This window comes from Nannospalax galili, unplaced genomic scaffold (genome assembly GCF_000622305.1).
Source record: "Nannospalax galili isolate Female #2095 unplaced genomic scaffold, S.galili_v1.0 scaffold135, whole genome shotgun sequence".
Lineage (NCBI taxonomy): Eukaryota > Metazoa > Chordata > Mammalia > Rodentia > Spalacidae > Nannospalax > Nannospalax galili.
In genome coordinates, this window is record NW_008338998.1 from 2,869,332 (window position 1) to 2,887,971 (window position 18,640).

Below are 18,640 nucleotides of genomic sequence, written 5' to 3' on the forward strand. Positions count from 1 at the left end.
TTGGTTATGTAAAGCTGGTTGGTACAGGGTTCAGGTTCTCTCAGTTTTATTTTGGAGGGAACTGATGGCTTTGGATAAGCTATTCAGGGGTACCCACAGTAGCCCAATTCAGGTTCCAGTCAGGTATACTCAAGCTTCCTTCACTACGTGGAGGCAGGATCCAGGCTCTCTCAGGCAGTTCAGTGCATTGTCAACCCTATGCCAGAGGGAGGCCAGAACTTGGCACTCTCTTGTGGTCTGCTGAGATCACAGCTGCTACACCAATGGAGGTCCGAACCCACCCTCTCAGGCTGGCTCTCTGCTAGGATCTCAGCCTTAGCCTACCAAAGCCAGATCTGCCCTGGGGCCTTGGGAGGGACTTCACAAAATCCCAGGTAGGGGATGGTATGGTGCAATTAGGGGAAGCTCACCACCATGCAGGCACGATCCAGGGGCTGTCAGGCAGTCCCCTGGGTTCTCAGGCTCTCTGGTAGTTGGAGGCCAGAGGGAGGCCAGAACCCAGCCCTCTCTGGCAGTATGCTGAGCTCTGAGCCACTACCCCAATGGAAGTCCAAACCCACCCTCTCAGGCTGTCTTTTAACATAGGAAGAGATTATTTGAAATATCTTTTCTTATATCTCTGTTTCAGCTGATTGATTTCATCTCTTCAGACTGCTTTTATACTATATATGTCTTATAATAACATTTAGAAGGTAGGTATAGTTTATACTAAAGCAGATACTAAGATAAACATATCACATGCCTAGAGACAAATGCAGCTTTCCTTTGATGGCCTTCAGTGTGAGAGCTTTAAATCATTCAGACAAAAGTAGAGCCAGAAACTGCAGAGATGGCTCAGTACTTAAGGGTACATACTGCTCTTGCAGAAGAACCAAGTTTGTGCCCAAGAACCTATGTCAGGCAGCTCACAACTACCTATAACTCCAAATCCAGGGGAATCCAACACCTCTCGATTTCAGAGCCACTGTTACATACGTGCATAGACACACACATATATATGCATATTTAAAAATAAAAACTTTGCTTTCTTAATTTAGGCCAGGTTTGTAGCCTGCTTCCTGCTTAACTTTGAATCTTCTGGTGTGGTTTTGGATCTTCCTTTATCAGCTCCCAGAAAGCACCTTGGCATCATCTCTTCTCTAGACACATTTTTGTTCTTGCATTATGCTTGTTAGTGTGTCAGTGATTGGAATAAGGAAGAGCAGGGTATTATCTGATGCTTTAACTTAGACTGAGTCTTAAGAAAGATCTATAGATCTGATTCTTGGGCTCATTCCTGTTCCTCTTCTGGATATCATGTTTAGCTTGGGAAGTGTTCCTGCCTCTCTCTCAGCAAAGGGCTTTCTGTCCTTCGTAGTTGCCCTGCCCATACCTTACAGTTGTAGTAGGTTCCTACCTCCAGTTTAGTGAATGAATTTGGTTGCTCTTTCTCATATATATTGAGACAGATGTTTCACAGGACATGTAGAGGTACAGGCAGAGTTGTTCTTGCCCTCTCATAGTAGCCCTGTTCAGAGGCTTTCTCTCAGAATTCTCTCTGCTCTTTCCTTTGAAACTCTGGTAGAGTTCCTGGGAGACAAACTTGCAGGAGAAAGGAAAACCTGTAATGTGGACAGCAGGTCCCACAACTAGCATATGGCATTTAGATGAAAATTCATGCTGAATATAAATTATCTGGACCACATCATGATTTGTAGTATTGGTCCTAGGAAAGCAGTGCTTGGAGCTAACTTTTTGACACCAGTTCTTATCTTCATAATTTTGATTAGTTTCTTGTCCTGAAAACTTCAATCTCTGATGGGTTCAGTAAGTTGTTAACTTAAATCACTGTTGACTAATGAATAGGTTGCTCCAATTGTCCATGAATAGATTGCATCATTACCATTGATTCTTCATCATTCTCTCTGGTAAATGCCTTATCCACGGATAGATAAATCATAAGAGTATTTGCCTCAGCCCAAGTTGATTTTTTTTTAATCTTGGATTTTAAAACCCTTGAATAACAAGACTGTGTCTATGTCTTATTCAGGCTTTAGTTTTGAAATGCAAATGAACTTTTAAATTTAGAATAGTTTTCTATTTATAGAAAAATTGTACAGATAGCATAGAGTTTCTATCTGCACCTCAGACCCAGCTTGCTTACATCTCTAAAGTGCTATAGTACATTTGAAAAACAGATGAATTAATATTGATACATTATTATTAAGTAGCACAATAACTCTGTTTCCCTTGTTTATTTCTCCACGATTTCCTTTTTTTTTATTTTAAAAACCTAAAGGTCTTTGATTTTCTAGAACTTTCTTTGTATAGTATTTGCATGATATTTTCTTTTTTCATTATGTTGAAAATTGGTTTTTAGATTTTTTTTCTAATTTTACCATCTACGACTTTTATTTATTTATTTACTTTAATTTTTATTGAATTTTTATATCATCTTCCCTTTTGTCATCATCTCATATCCTCCCTCTGAGTTCATAAATTCTGTCGTTTGTGTTAAGGCATATTATGTAAAGTTAGTGTACCCAGATGTCCCTCAGTGCAAGTTCATCCACCCGGGTTTAGTCAGTTTATCTAGAGTCTCTCTCTTCAAGATCAGCTCTTCCTCGCCCAGCAGTAATCACCTACCAATAATTCTTCGACTGAGATTGGGGCTTGCTGTTAATTTCCATGGTTCTGTGCTAGGTTTTTGTCTGCCTAAGTTTGCATGGGTCTTTTGCATGCCGACACCATTGCTGTAGGTTTGTATGATCAGGGTCCCAGGGACCTGTAGGGCCATTTCTGTATTGTCATGCACCTCCTCCCTGGCTCTTACAATCTTTCTGTCTCCTCTTCTGCAATGGACCCTGAACCCCCGTGGGTAGACCTCAATCAATATAGGAGTCCTGTACAAGGACACACACTCTTCAGACTCTTATGCTTTGCATTTTGGGCATTTGTGGCCTTTTGTGTTCCCGGCCCTCTGTTACATGAGGGAACTTCATTGATGAGAATTGAAAGATGTATTTAGTGTTCCTTTCATCCCTTGTTCCATATTCCATAAAATGTAGTGGTTGTACCCTAGATATGCCCCTTAGGCTTGGGCAATTCAATAAGAACCTCTGTGTGTGAGAGTGGTGTAACTCTGTAATAATCTCTATATCTTGAAAAAGAAGCTACTTTGATGGGTGGTGACCAGTGTATTTGTCTATAATTTTAAGGATCCGTATTTTGCACATAGTAAGAAATTACATTTGCTTAGGGATATGAGAGCCTTGGCATTTTCTCTAAGGTCTATGACCTCTCCAGCTATGTGTATTTGGCTAGGTTTATAGTACCAGACATAAGTTTTCTCCCATTAAGTTGGCTTTAAGTCCAATTAGATGGGTGTTGATTATCCCCAAGATAAAAGTGCCACTATTGCACCAATGTCATTTGCTGTGTTGGTCATTGATGTTGTTTTTAGGCCTTGTGGCTAGGATTGGATCATTGATTGTTGTTTTCCCGTAGCAGCTTGCTTAGTGCTCTCCAAAGCTATGAGAGCTAGCCTTCTGGGGAAGTAGCTTTCAGGTCAGTTCCAGCTCCATTTCTCCAAATCCTGTGTCTAAAGTATGTTCTGTCTTCAGCGATAGGGTTACCATCAAGTTCTGGGAGGGAATCAAGGACTGTGACAATACCCTGTGTGATTTTGAGATTCTCTTGGACTATCCCGGCCAACAATTCAAAGCAAGGTTTCTTCTGTCTGGCACTGTTTTACTGAGGATATTCTACATTTTGTCACCAAATCTCCCTTGTCTTTAATTGTGGAGAAAGTTTTTCAAGCTTTCTTTGATTTTAATAAACATGACAGTTTGAAGAGTACTGGGAAGGTTTTATGATGGCTATACTTCTGGCCATCTGGGGTGCCCTGAGAGTTTCTCAGATCTTCCCATTGAGAACTAAGTGAGAATTTGGAGGAAGTCCTGTGTCAGCAATCCTCAGGCCCTTCTCACTCATGCTAGTTAACACTGAGCCACCGTAAATTTACTTAAATTGCTGGTGTCTCTGTGGACGCCCTGCTTCAGGACCTTCTGCTCTTGAGCATCTCGTGTTCTTCATCTCTCTGGATGTCCAAGGTAATTTGGATTCTGGAATGGGAGCTTCACCTGCAATCTCATTTCTTATAAAACCCACAATAAGTTCATTTTCAGTGTGTATATCTCTTTCTTCTTTTTCCTTTTGTCTTTTTGAAGCAGGGTCTCCCTGTAGCCCCAGCTGTCCTGGAACTCACTATGTGGACCAAGCTGGCCTTGAACTCATAGAGATCCGCCTGTCTCTGCCTCCCAAGTGCTGGGACTACAGGAAGAATACTAACTTCCCAGTTCAGACTTTGGAGCTGAAATCAGCTTTCTATGTTGTTTATATATAATATCATCCCATGTTCTTAATCTTTCACCTGATTAGGAACAAACAGAAGATGTTGTGCCTAATAGAAACACAAAGCTAAAAGAAAACATCTGCAAGTTAAAAATATATAGAAATGGATCAAACAATATGGACGTATAGAGAAATATGTCTGAAGGAAGAAATCCCATTAATATTTCAACATTAATTATATTTTTAAAGATTATTCAGCATTTAGTGTATGAGTAATTATTCTAACATTTCTTCCAGAACCTTGTGTAAATTTAATATTAGCTAATTAACTTTTTACACAATTAATTTACTTCAATTTTGCCATGTTTTACTTGTTCGAAAAAGTATTACTTTAAAGTTAAACATAGCTCTGGGCATGAAATAATGCCCTTGATTTTAGTAAAATCATAGCATGCCTTTGTTTTACAATACTTAATGCTTTAAAAATGTTTAAGTGATTGTGAAGGGTGAATGGGGGAGGCTATGGGGAGGAGCTCACACTTGATAGGAATAGAAACACATATGTGGTTCTCCCTTTAAACTGCATGATGTGAGATAGCACAGATATTTCTTATCACATACTACTTCTAAAAATATTGAAATGATGAAAAACAGAACAAAGTTTATGTGGGATATAATAGTTCTTCTTTATTTATTAAAGTGGAAAAAATCCTTTAAGTGACCTTAGATCTGCTTCAGGATTGAGTTTTCTTGTTTCTCTTGATTGTATGTGTGCATACAGACACATTATAGCCCTGATACCTTATCATACCACCTGTGCATGGCTTGCCCTTTGTCAATTAACATGCTTTTTTTTTTTTGTCTTTTTGAGACAGGGTCTCCCCATAGCCCCAGCTCACTATGTAGACCAGGCTGGCCTTGAACTCACAGAGATCCACCTGCCTCTGCCTCCCAAGTGCTGGGACTACAGGTATGCGCCACCATGTAATTAACATGCTTTTAAAAAATATTTTATTTATTATTCTTATTTTATGTGTATGAGTGTTATGATGCATGTAGGTAAGTGCACCTATGTTGTGCAATGCCCATGAAGGACAGAAGAGGCTTTCAGATCCCTTGAAACGGGAGATACAGACAGTGGTTAGCTGCCATGTGGATGCTGGGATTCGAACCTGGGTCTTCTGCAAGAAGTCAGTGTTCCTAACCACTGAGCCATCTCTCCAGCTCCTAACATGCTGTTTTGTGTACTTAACAAAGGTACAGATTCAGTAAAAGTTCAGTTTAAGATTTTGATTTTTTTTTCTGATTTGATGTTGTTGTAATGTTCATTCAAGTTATTCATTTTGCAAAATACGTTATAAATTATTTCCCTCAACTATTTTAACCCATAAATGTTGTCTTGCCTTTGACAATGTTTTGTTGCAGGTGATTATGTAATCATGACTATATATTTTGAATTGAGTAGAAGAATGGGATACTTCACTATTCAGACATATATTCCCTGTATACTGACTGTGGTTTTGTCCTGGGTGTCGTTTTGGATCAAAAAAGATGCTACACCAGCAAGAACAACATTAGGTAAGTCGCAAAAATAAAAAATATATAAATCCTCCACCATTTTGTCCAATTTTAATACAGAAATAGTCACCAAAAATATCTTCAAAGAGAATTCAAATGCAATTTATTTGAGAGCTATGTGAGCCATGCCTGAACTTATTTAAGTATCAAAATTAGAGTGTTCTTCCCTTTTTATTTTTTGAAAAAGTGTTTTTTTTCAATAAATGTATGCATCAAAAGCATCAACAGTTTTCTTTGAAGAAGGCTTCAAATATTAAATTTTTACAAAACCCACTCTTTAGGCTATAAATTGTTCTAATCCTCATTATTACTTCACAATTATAGACTGTGTTCTTTAGAATGGGTTGCGTATGATAAAAAGAGATGGCATGCTGGTTGGGACAAAATTCCACAGCCCACGTCAATTAATTGCTTCAGTGGCTTCAGAGATAAGGCCTATTATGGAACAGCAACAGTCAATACAGATCACTGCAGTCATCAGAACTCTTTTGGTTGCTACGGTAATGGTGCTGTCAGAGGGCATCCTTAGCATCCCACTGCTGTACTATCACTGCTGTACACATTGCTACCAGCTGGCATACAGCAAAATTTATTAATTTAATGGATTTTTCAGTTACACTGGTCATGGGTTATGATCTGATCCAAAAGTGGGTATTTGCAGCTTTGAGTTTGGTGCATGTCACTCTAGTTTCCTTGTCCTCGATCACTCTGGAGTGGGCTTCAGGTGCATTTTCACACTGGCCCCAATCACACCTGAAGCTTTGAAGCCTGCATCAGAACCTCTGAAACACCCTGGTTCCCTCAGAATTCACTGAGGAGCAATCTGGTCAAGGGTCCTCTAAGGCTAGGATGATGCTCTATCATCCTTATTTGAAAAAATGTCCCAATTTAAAATCATGTAGAGCAAAATGCTTATAAGTCTCCAGAGGATGTTGAATTATTTTCTAAGAATCTACTCCATGACAAGATCTGTCACTGTCTTGTATTTGACATGAAAATATGAAATTGACTAATTACAGAGATACTGTTGGAGGAGAATCTGATGTCCTATTATATTTGTTTTTTTTTTTAAGTCCACTAGACTATATGTCTTTCTTATGTTATAGCTACATATGAAATGTATGGGAAACATATTAAATGGAGCCTTAAAACCTTTTTGAAATATGTTTAACCTGATATGGCCAAAATTCATCATGGAAATATACATTTGTTTCTAACTTTTAAATATTAAGACTTGCCCACTTTAATTATATATTATTTTGAAGGTTCAAGGGGCATTTATGATAAATAATATAATTACTTTTAAATGTTTCTAAGATGCCTACATACCTTGTTCTTATTTAAGATAGTAAAACATGAAATTTGCAGTAATAATAGAATACTAATAACAAAAAGCTAAATAATCTGTTGGTGATTACATTAAATAAGTAATTTAAGACATCAAAATCCTATGTCAGCAAACCTCTCTTACAGAGAGGAAACACCAGCTTCATGTGGCACAAAAGTTGCCATAGTGGACGGGTAACTGGGATCTTCTTGCTATGGTGGTTCTCCTTAACTGTTCAGATCCTATGAATTTGATTCTGATGGGCACACGCAAAAGATGGCAACCTGGCTATCATTCTCCTCACTTGTGCAAATTCTGCAGGACTTCACTGGCTGAGAAGACAAATATCCATGTGGGTTGAGATGCCCAGCTTTACTGCCCTTCTCAGTAGTACACATCTACTCCCTCTCCACCTTTCCTGCTTACCCTGTGCCCATTTGATGGCCCCTGTTTGTAGCTTCGGTGCCTCAGAAAGTCATTTTCTTGACTCACTAAATTATCTCTTTATGGTTTCAAGTTTTCTAGACCTCACTGAGACATCCACACTGCAGGGAAGTGTATGTGTGTGAGTGTTTTAATTGCTCCTTACTAAAGTCCTGTTTTGTAGGTGATGCATTTTCTTGACCAAAAGTGCCTGGGGCTAGAATGGAAGAACAATTCATTTCTAATATGATGTACCAGTTTTATTTCCAGGGACAATTTGGATACTAAATCAGAGCTAGATACTTGGCAGAAATTCTGTGGATGAGTTTTTCATCAGGAGTTTGCTCAGTGTTGATCCAGCATGTTTTCATGCTTAGTATATTATTATAAGATGGATTCACATAACCTGCATGGTTGTGTGGCGTAACCTTGATTAAAACTCATGCCTAAAGAACTCTGAGGAAATGCTGTGGCTGATTCCTTAATGGGTCAGTCAGTGAGAGGAAGGTTTGCTCAGAAAATATGAGGGGCTGAAGCCTCCACGGCCAAAAGACCAGAACAGAAAGCCAAGTGTAAGAAGTAGTGTCTTAACAGAAATTGTATTCTAGCCACTGCCAAGTAGACTAGGAGCCCCAATCCATAGAAGAAAGAAGGCTAGTCCCAGGCCACATACCCAGACAACAGAGAAGAGAGAGAAGACCAGGCATGGCCACATACCCAGACAAAAGAGAGAGAGAAGGTCAGACCTAGACAGCACACCCAGAAAACGGGGAGAGCAGGTCCTATGCATTTTCTGGTGTTTTCTTACCTGGGCCTCCCAGTAGTACACCCGCTGGCCCTCCTAACCATGAGTTCACTGTCAGTACCTAGTCCACTGGCATTGTAAGCGGGAAAGGTACCCTGAGGACTCTGGTTTGGTTAAGGCAGAGCTTCTTCCCAGCCTGCAGGCATAGGACCAAGCCACAGTATGTACCAGGGTACTCTTCCTGACAAAAGATTTCCATGTATGCTGCTTAGATGAAGATATCCTAGATTTGGGATAAATTAGTATTCTGAGCCTTAAGATTGTTGATGTCACAACAAAAATGTAGGTGTGGGGCTAAAAAGATGGCTCAGTGTTTGAGATTACACACTGCACTTACAGGGAGCCCAAGAGTTCAGTTTCCAGCACCCATATCAAGTAGCTCACAACCGCCTGTAACTCCAGCTCCAGAGGATAGGACATCCTCTTCTGTCCTCCAGAAGCACCCTCACACAAGTTCACAAATCCTTACACATATATACTTAAATAAATCTTTATTTTCAAATGTAGGTGCTTTGGGATCCTATCTCATCACCTCAGTTCAAGCAAACAGAACTTACCACAGACTCTGAGGAAAGAAGACACAATGTTTTTAAAAAAATTCTCTCATTACTACAGCTCTTCTTGGGTTCAGAAACTTTAGCAATTAACCAGAAAAATGGCTCTTCTTTTCAACTTGTATTAGTTACTTTTATGATGCTATAATAAAATACCATGAACAAAAGTTACTTAAGAAAGTTTTATTTGGGCTTCCAGTTTCAAAGATCTAAATGTCCATAATGGTAGGAAAGACACAGTAGCAGGAGAGGAAGTTGCGTGATCACAGCTCAACCACACTCAAGAGGCAGACAGCAAAATGGAAGTGGGGCAAAGCTGTAAACACTCAACACCCACCATCAGTGACATAGCCCCTCCTACAGTGGCCCCCAACTTACAAGGAACCAACTGTTTGCATACATGAGCCTTGAGGGGCATTCCTCATTCAAATCACCACACAATTTCCTATCTCCACACTGACACTGTTCTTTTATGTTTTCCTGTGTCCTCAAAGTCTGCTTACTAAAACCTAAAATTCCATCATGTAGAATTTTATACTCTTTTTATCAGATTTTTGCCAGACTCTGGATGTTTTGATTTACATAAACAGGTAATATGTCTGATTCCTAAAATATTCTCTTTAGACAAGAAGCTGCTGTAATTTCACATCCTTGCAGATTCTCCTATATTTTCTCTATGCTTGGTATTTATTCTTCCTTTTGTTTAACCACAAAGTGTGTACTACTGATTAACTGGCCTGTAGAGCCCTCTCCCAATATTTTATAGAAAATACATAATAGATTTGGTAAATCAAAAGGTAAGGTATTGGCATAAATTTGGTATCTATTTCTAGGGTTATGGTTCACAGTTACAAACATTAGGTGGCATTATAAGCAAACCTTTAAAGTTCAGCTCAAAGCAATAAGATATATAGTTCTGTTTACACAGATTAAGACCATGAAGTCCTACAAAGAATAGTGGTAAAACCAAGCAAACAGAAAAAATAGAATTGCTAAGTCTAGTAATACTGCATAGCCTAGAAGAACAGAGAATCTTCATTACTTCAAAGACATTTATTGAGACACCAAAAAGCTTCACCTAGAAATAAAGTGTACTCTAGATCTTCTTTAAATAAAGCTTGAACAAGATCAAGGACAAGCACTTTGTCTGTCATAATAAAACATTCATTGTACTTGGAAAGAAAGATAGTACACTACAGACTTCTTATATTATCCTCAATATTGAATGTAAAATAAAAATTGCTCATGAGATTCTAGGAAGCAAAAAAATGTGGTCCATGATATTAAAAAGGAACTTAGAAACAGATAACTCCGATACTGAATAATCAAATGAGAGTCTTAAAGCAGCACTAATACAACACAATGAATTAAAAGGAAAATATGATTTTAATGAATGAAGAAATAGGTTATCTAATTAGAGAAAGCATAGAGAATGTCTAGGATGTATGTTATAATGATTGAGTTTTAAAAAGCATGAATAGACTAAGAGATGATTGAAAATGTCAGGTGAAAAAGGCTATGTGAAATTGAGGACCATCACATAAAGTATATCGAAGCTGAAGAGCAGAGTGCTGATGAGAGAGTTTAAAGAGTGGGGCAGAAGGCCTGAGAGTGTCTGATCTGGCCTCCACCTGGGATGGCGCTGACAACTCAACAGACTGCCTGAGAGCTCCTGATCTGGCCTCTGCCTGGTGTAGGGACTGAGAGGCTTTCCCAAATTGTGCTCTGAGTACTTACCAGTAGGTATCCAAACATTAGAAGGAAACTTGAGTGCTCCAGACTGGAGACTGACTTGGGCCTCTGTGGGAGCTCCTGAGTACCTGATATAAAGCCGTTACCTCCAAAATAAAATCTGAGAGGATCTGAAACCTAGACCAACCAGCTTTACATACATAATAAGAAAACAACCAAGGCATACCAGTAATAAAAACAGACACAGACTTCAACTCAACATAGGAAGGCTTGCGTTTCATACCAGAATCACAAACAACAAAAGAAAAGCACAACGAAAAAATAATAACAGGGAAAACCAAAACAGTATGTTTCCACCAAACTCCACCAGACCCGTAGAAGAGTTATGCAAGGTGAACCCCCTAGAGATAAACCAGGACACAGAATTTAAAAGAACAATCATATAAACATGGTCAAAGAATTTAATGAATTTAGAGAACACACAAACAAATCAAAGAACTAAAAGAAGACCATGATAAACTTCTGACTGAATTCACAAAAGAGACAGGAACATTGAATAAAACTCAGGCGGAAATAAAGAAGGAAGTGAAAAACTCTATAAGCCAATTTGAAACAACAGGAGAAAGCCTCACTGCTAGAATGAATGAAATGGAAAACAGAATATCAACATTAGAGGATAAAGTTGAATGGGATTGCTTAAGCACAAATTATGAGAAAATTTTTAAAATACAGGAATGGAATAGCAGGAAATGTGGGACACCATGAAAAGACCAAATCTATGTATCATAGGCATGGAATAAAGAGAAGAATTTCAGGTTAATGGTATTGACCAGATCTTAAACAGGACTGCAGAAGAGAACTTTCCAAAATTAAAGAAAGACATCCCCATACAAATACAAGAAGCACATAGAACACCAAATAGACAGGACCAGAAAAGAAATTCCCCATGGCATATCATAGCAAAAACACTAAATGTACAGAACAAAGAGAGAAAACTGAAAGCATCAAAAGGAAAACAACTCACATATAAAGAAAAATCCATCAGAATTACAGCTGACTTACCAGTGCAAACTATGACAGCCAGGAAAGCCTGGACCAAGGGATTTACAGATCTAAATGACCATAGATGCCAACCCAGAATACTTTACACAGCAAAAATGTCTATTATAGTTTAAGGGGAAAGAAAATCTTCCACAAAATGAATAGGCTGAAGGAATACACGTCCATAAAACCTACCCTTCAAGGAATACTTGAAGCAATACAAACAATGGAGAAAGGAACAACTATACCCCAGGGGCAAAAGAAAGAAATTCAATGAAGGTATAATTGTAGACACAAAATTAGACAATGAAAACAGTAAGCAAAATGATGGCAACCAATACCCATTCTTCAATTATAACTTTAAAAATCAATAGCCTGAACTCCCCAGTCAAAAGAAACAGGCTAGTTGAATGGATTAAGAAACAAAATTCATTTTTCTGTTGTCTGCAGGAAACCCATCTCACATTCAAGAATAGGCACTACCTTAAGGTGAGAGAATGGAAAAGAATGTTTCAAGCAAATAGCACTAAGAAACAAGAGGGGTTTCCATTCTAATATCTAACAAAATAGACTTCTAACTTTAAAAAATTCATAAGAGACAAAGAGGGCATGTACAGGCTGGCCATCTGACAACGGAAGATGCACTGGGGCAAGATTTGGTTTTGCGACTCAGAATATGGTGACATTTAAGACTTATAAATTGTTTACTTTGGGGATTTTCATCGAATATTTTCAGGCCTCAGTGGTCTGTAGGTAGCCAAAACCACAGAAAGTACAGCTATGAAGAGGAAGAGCATTTCACATAATGGAAATGTGTTCGGATCTCCAGCTCTGTTGTCATTTTGAAATTTCTTGATGTCACGATGTGGAGGTCAGTCACCTTACTTCATCACCAGGCAGGTACTATATTACTTCACATCATCACAAGAAGAGGAAGAGCAAATACAGGACATGGGTTTTTTGAGAGATGTTCTGCAGTTTTATCATAACATGTTATTGTTATTATTGTTCTATTCATTATTAGTTTTATTTGCGTTTTACTGGTTGCATATATTTCATTATGCCTAATTTATAAACTAAGTTTAATCATAAGGCTATGTAAGAAAAATCATCATTTAGGGCCTCTTAGTCATTTCAGGCTTTCACTGGGGCTCCAGGAATGCAGCACTCAATGAAAAGGAGGAGCTACTTCATCCATGGAACATACAGATAGCATACGAAAGAGTGAAAGCATTTAGTACCTGAACAATGTTGTTCATGTGTTATGCTTTAATTCTGAGATGTCCCCACAGGCCCATATTTTGAGCATTCTCTATCTGATGCTGCTGGATGGAACCTTTGTGAGGGGCCTAGCTGACAGATGCAGGCTGCTAGGGGTGGGCCTATGAAGGTTCCACTTCCTCTGTGTCCTCTGTGTCCTCTGGTTCCAGCATGTGTCCTCTGTGTCTTTGTCCAGTCACCACATGAAGAACTCTACTACACACTCCCTGTTATGGCTTCAGTGTGAAATGTCCCCCACAGGGTCTTTGTTTGAACACTTGATGCTCAGGTGGTGATTCTGTTTAGAGAAGCTCAGAAACTTTAGACATGAGATCTAGCTAGGACAGGTGTTTGACAGGTCTAGCCTATCGAAACCTAACGTTTGCTCTGAGCAATCTGCTTCCTGATCTGCTAAGATATGAATAAGCCATGTGGCAAGTTCTCACCATCATGGACCTATCCCAACAGCTATTCCCTTCCTGCCATGATGAATTAATGCCCCCTAAACTTACATGAACCAAAGTAAGACTTTATTCCCTTGTGTTGCTTCTGTCAGGTGTTCTGACACAGTGACAAGAAATTAGTTCATATGCTGTGTCACCACTTGACATCATGGAGCCCTACAACAAGTAAATCTTTCACAGAGACCCAGTTTCTTCCTCCTACCATAAAGAAAAATTAGTTTTACATGGAACAAATCTTAGATTATAAAGTTAAAAATGTGAAATTTTTAAAAGAATAGTTAGGAGTCTAATATTGGATTACAAAAAGAAAAAAAATACTGGATTCGCACAAAGAAAAAAAGAGCTTAAATCAGGAAAACAAGAATATCTGTGACAAAAAAAAATGTTTGAACAATAAGAATTTCATGTTACTGGACAACATACAATACTATGAAAATTTATTAACTATGTGTAATAGAGGTATCTTCCTCAATGTAAATCCCTTCTCCCTTATCTTTTGTAAAAAACATTATTGGATTAGGAGAAATTATGATTATATGCATGAATCTTTGTATTAATGGTTTCTGGGGAAAAAAAGTATGCTGTGTGACTACTTTCAATTGTTGTGAAATAAGACTTATAATCTCATAAACTAAGTTCCACAATGTCAAAGATACAATCAAATGTCACAGATCATGCCACAAAACATGATAATTTTGAGGCAGCACAGATGTTAACTTTATTTGAGCAGGCTTCTAAAACAAGCAGCAAAGGCATGCCTGATGAGCACACTCAAACAAAACGTGAAACCACACAGCTCAGCAAGAGAACCACGAGAGCAACGAAGAACCCAACACAATTAGAAGAGAAAATAACCACCCCAAAAATGAAATAACCCACAAAATGAAGTGTTCCATGGGGGAAAATTGTGGACTTTAATGTAAACCAAGAAATATTACTCATTATGAGCAACAAGAAAAATAATAGAATGATGTCAGGGATTATGAGGTACAAAGAAAAAAGTCTACTATATCTATCATTGAAATTCCAGAAGAATGAGATAAGGCTGAAAAAGCAAAGAAATAGTGAAATTTTTTTCTCAGATTTTTCCCAAATGTACATATTCCAGAAACAAAGTAAATTCCAGACAAGATAAATCTAAATAACTTCATGCTAAGTCAGATTATAATCAAACCCAAAAACTAAAGGAAAACCCTTGAAAACAGAAGAGAAAAGTGGTGCCGTTATTGCTTGCAACCCTGCACAGCCTGAGCGACAGTGGAGGCTCTCTGAGGCCAGGGAGGGAGGATACAGATTCAGCCTGATTCCCACTGGGAATCTTAACATACAATTCTCAGACGAAGGAAACAAAAATGAATTTTCCCCTAGCAGATACACTCTAAATAATGGCTGAAAGAGCCCTTGAAATGGAAGGGAAGTAATAAAGTAAAATATTTTAAAATAAGGAAGTAAAAAAAGTGAAAATATGAATAAGCAAAATAGAATTTTTTTCTATTGAGTTTTATGAATTCATAATGTTGATAGATGTAATCCTTAACTATTTAAAGGAAGTATTTAGGACAACTGCACTATGATCATAGAAGAGTAAAAGGCAGTGAGCTTTCTACATTTTGTCCAACCTGACAAAATGCTGACGGGTGATAAACAGTGCTGCGCACTTCAGGGAGGAACCCCTGAAGCGCTAAACCAAGAGTTATACACTCAAAGGCAGTGTGGGGACTGCCGCTGCCAATCCGTAGCCTTAAAAAATGGAAGAAACAAGAATGAACTCTACAAATGGTTGAGGTAACCCACAAAAAGGCAGGAAGAAGAGAAAATAATTATGACCTAGAAAACAAACCAAGCAAACAAAACACAAAATGGAATGGAATAGCATGTCGAAATATTCCTGTGTGTAATATAAACTACCAAAGTATTCCAATTACAAAGGAGAAGTTAGAGTGTAAATATGTAAAATGAAGCCCTTGGGTATTTTCAGGATAGGGAACTCAGGGATGCTAGGCCTTGATACTGAAGAATGGCAGGAGTTGCATGCTGTAAAGGGCTGAGACGAGCACTGCAAATAAAGAAGCAAAAGAAAAGCATGGGATGTGAAACAGCCCAGGAAGAGCATGACGGCTGCAGGCTGCACCTTCCTCTGGAAAAATTTTGAAAGACAAAATATTAAACAGGAGAATTGCTGAGGTCAATCAATCCACTTAGAGGTGTCCCTCAATGTAGGATGAAGTTAGGTCCCTAGAAATCCATCATAGCTGAAAATGCTGCATCTCAGAAATCACTGAATACACCTCACCCCCGAACTTCTGGCTCTTACAGTGCTCTGAGGCCCATACTGCCCTCCTGATTACCTGGCTGTGAACCGTGCTACTGCCCCTGCCTAGTGTGGAGGAAACTCATCTCAACCACCTGGGAAAAAACTGAGTCAACATTCAAACTATGGTTGTTACTGAACGCATATCTCTTTCACACCATTGTAAAGAAAGAAAATCCTAAGTAAAACTATCCATCATAGGTCAAATTTTGTCTGCTTTTTAATGTTGCTGTGAAGGCTGCTAAAAAAAAATATTTTTTTTTGGTCTTATTGAGACAGGGTCTCCCTGTAGTGGGACTGGCCTTGGACTCACTATGTCATCCAGGCTATCCTTGAACTCACAGAGATCTTCCTGCCTCTGCCTCCCAAGTGCCGGGATTAAAGGCATGCAGCACCAAGCCCAGCACTTCTGTTATTTTTATTGAAACCTTGCTTACAAGTTGTGTAGACATTCAAATCAAAAGCGAGGTCGTGTTAAGTAGCAACAGTGCAGAAGCTGACAGCAGTGTTAGAAAGAGGTGCTGAAAGTGACCTTTCATTCTTGTGTGGTGTCCTCTTACGAACTGACAACTGTCCCTTGTGCAGGCATCACCACGGTGCTTACCATGACCACACTCAGCACCATCGCCCGGAAGTCCTTGCCTCGCGTGTCCTACGTCACTGCCATGGACCTCTTTGTGACCGTGTGCTTCTTGTTCGTCTTTGCGGCACTCATGGAGTATGCCACCCTCAACTACTACTCAAGCTGTCGAAAGCCAACGGTCACAAAGAAGAAAACATCGGTGAGTGGTAAGGATAGCCAAGGTTTTCTGAGAGGTGAGAAGACATTTTAAGGTAAATGTGTGCTGAATACTGTTGTATCACAGAGCCTCTTATAAAATTCAATAATGAGGTAGTTGAGGCAACAAGGCTTTGAAATCTAGACCAGGGTTTCCCTCTCCAGTTCAACATCATCAACAGCTGGTGTTGGGGATAAGTTGGGCATGCCTTAAAGACTGCAGATCACCACAATGACTTTCTAATTGCTCTTTTTTTATGCAGTTATTACATCCAGATTCCACAAGATGGATTCCTGAGCGAATAAGCCTACAAACACCTTCTGTATGTATAATTGCACAGGTGTCAATATTTATGAGAACTTTGACCCAATTAAACTTGAATTGAAAGATATGTTCCTTATGAATGCCTGCTTTGAAGTCCAATGATTGCTGCACTTGAGCATTAAAAATGTTTTCGCTACTGAGAAAAAATCAAATTAGAACATTTCCACACAGGGAGATGATGGGCATGCATGCTTTGGCTTTACTGTAGGAATCCAAAGAAAACTAAATGCTGAGCTATACATTGTTGTATAAGCTCACTGGTAATTAGTTTCTGTGCCATAAACATTTCCTGGCCAGGCTCTGGCTGATCCACATCTTTTCAACCCCCCAAAACAGTATTCACTGTCATTTTGCACATATAAACCTGTGATAATTTACTGTAATAAACCCCAAGAAGCAGAATGACAGGGCCCAGTGGATCGCCTGCTCTTTGCCGAATGGCATCACAGCAGCTCTGGCGGTCTGCCAACACCCACCTCTTCAAAATCCTCATTTGTTTTAACAGCCAAGCAGAAAATACCTTCACTTTTTATATTTTATTTACATTTCTTTTTATGAGATGCTTTTTAATGTCTTTTAACTTTTATTTGTATTTTAGCTGCTTAGCCATCTCTCCACTCCAAAATTTATTAGTATTTTAAAATAACAATCCAGCAGTTATGCTACACACAGACGTACGTATGTGTGTCTGTGTGTGTATGCATTATATAGAACATCTGAAATGTATTAGTCACACATAGAATACATTCTATATTGGGGACAGTAGCCTGGTCTCCTGACTTACTCTGGCTTTTGCTCCTCACTGTCACTGTATGAGTCCTTTCTACAGCACTGTTTTGAAGCCACATGTCATCAAGCTGCTTGTAAGTCCTCCTTCCCCTGAGAATACATAACACCCTCTTGCTTTCTTTTGAATGCTTTTGAGAGTGTATATGTCCAAATACCAATTCATTCTATGCTCACAACAAATGAAAATTGAAGCATGGAGAAATTAAACCTTATAGATAGTGGTTGCTGTAATGAAAACTGAGAAATTTCATTTTAAATCACTGATGTATTTACCACTTTCATCATGTAACATGTCTTATGTGGCATTATTCCTTTATTTATATTCATTCCCTAGTTACACCGAGCATTTCATTCCCACAGGTGGCTTTCTAGCTATTAACTCTGCCTTATGTTTCATGCATCTCAGCCTGTTTTTATAACGAGACTGTGAAATCTGCACTGTATAAATAGGTATCCTGGGGGTTCTGGCAGCAGAGTAGTGGGCAAGCCACTTGTCAGTCATAAGAAGTCAGCACATGGTTCCCAATAGCATGGAAGCCATAAGAAAAGAGAGTGCTGAATGACAGATGCCAGTCAGGACAACATTTTCACACACAGCCAAGGACCTGGGGATTGAAGGAAAATTCTAATGTCTTTGGTGTAAGAATGATGCTGCCAAAATAAAGGAAAATAATCCTTTAACACAGAGAAAAAGGAAAATTTCTCCAAACTTGAAGAAAAAAATGTGGAAAAAGAAGAAAGTTCAATGACCTAGAAGAAAGTATAAAGGCAGTTTAGAACAAAGGTGCCAGGCCAGGTGAGAAGACAAGTCAGGAAGCTATGCAGCCAAAGCTTGGGTAATCAGGGACAGAGAAGGGAGGGTTAGGGGAGGGAGAGGGGGAGAGAGAGAGACAGAGGAGAGAGAGAGAGGGAGAGAGAGATGGGAGAGAGAGAGAGAGAGAGAGAGAGAGAGAGAGAGAGA

The 18,640-nt window shown here is 38.9% G+C and overlaps 1 protein-coding gene across 1 annotated transcript in view; it reads left to right on the forward strand.

Moving 5' to 3' along the window:
- Positions 1-18,640, forward strand: part of Gabrg3 (gamma-aminobutyric acid type A receptor gamma3 subunit) — a 749,929-nt gene that overhangs the window by 726,867 nt on the left and 4,422 nt on the right. Inside the window, exons 7-9 of the mRNA XM_008833637.2 lie at positions 5,758-5,910; positions 16,373-16,569; positions 16,829-16,888. Of these exons, the coding sequence (XP_008831859.2) occupies positions 5,758-5,910; positions 16,373-16,569; positions 16,829-16,888 (410 nt within the window). The remainder of the gene's footprint in view (positions 1-5,757; positions 5,911-16,372; positions 16,570-16,828; positions 16,889-18,640) is intronic.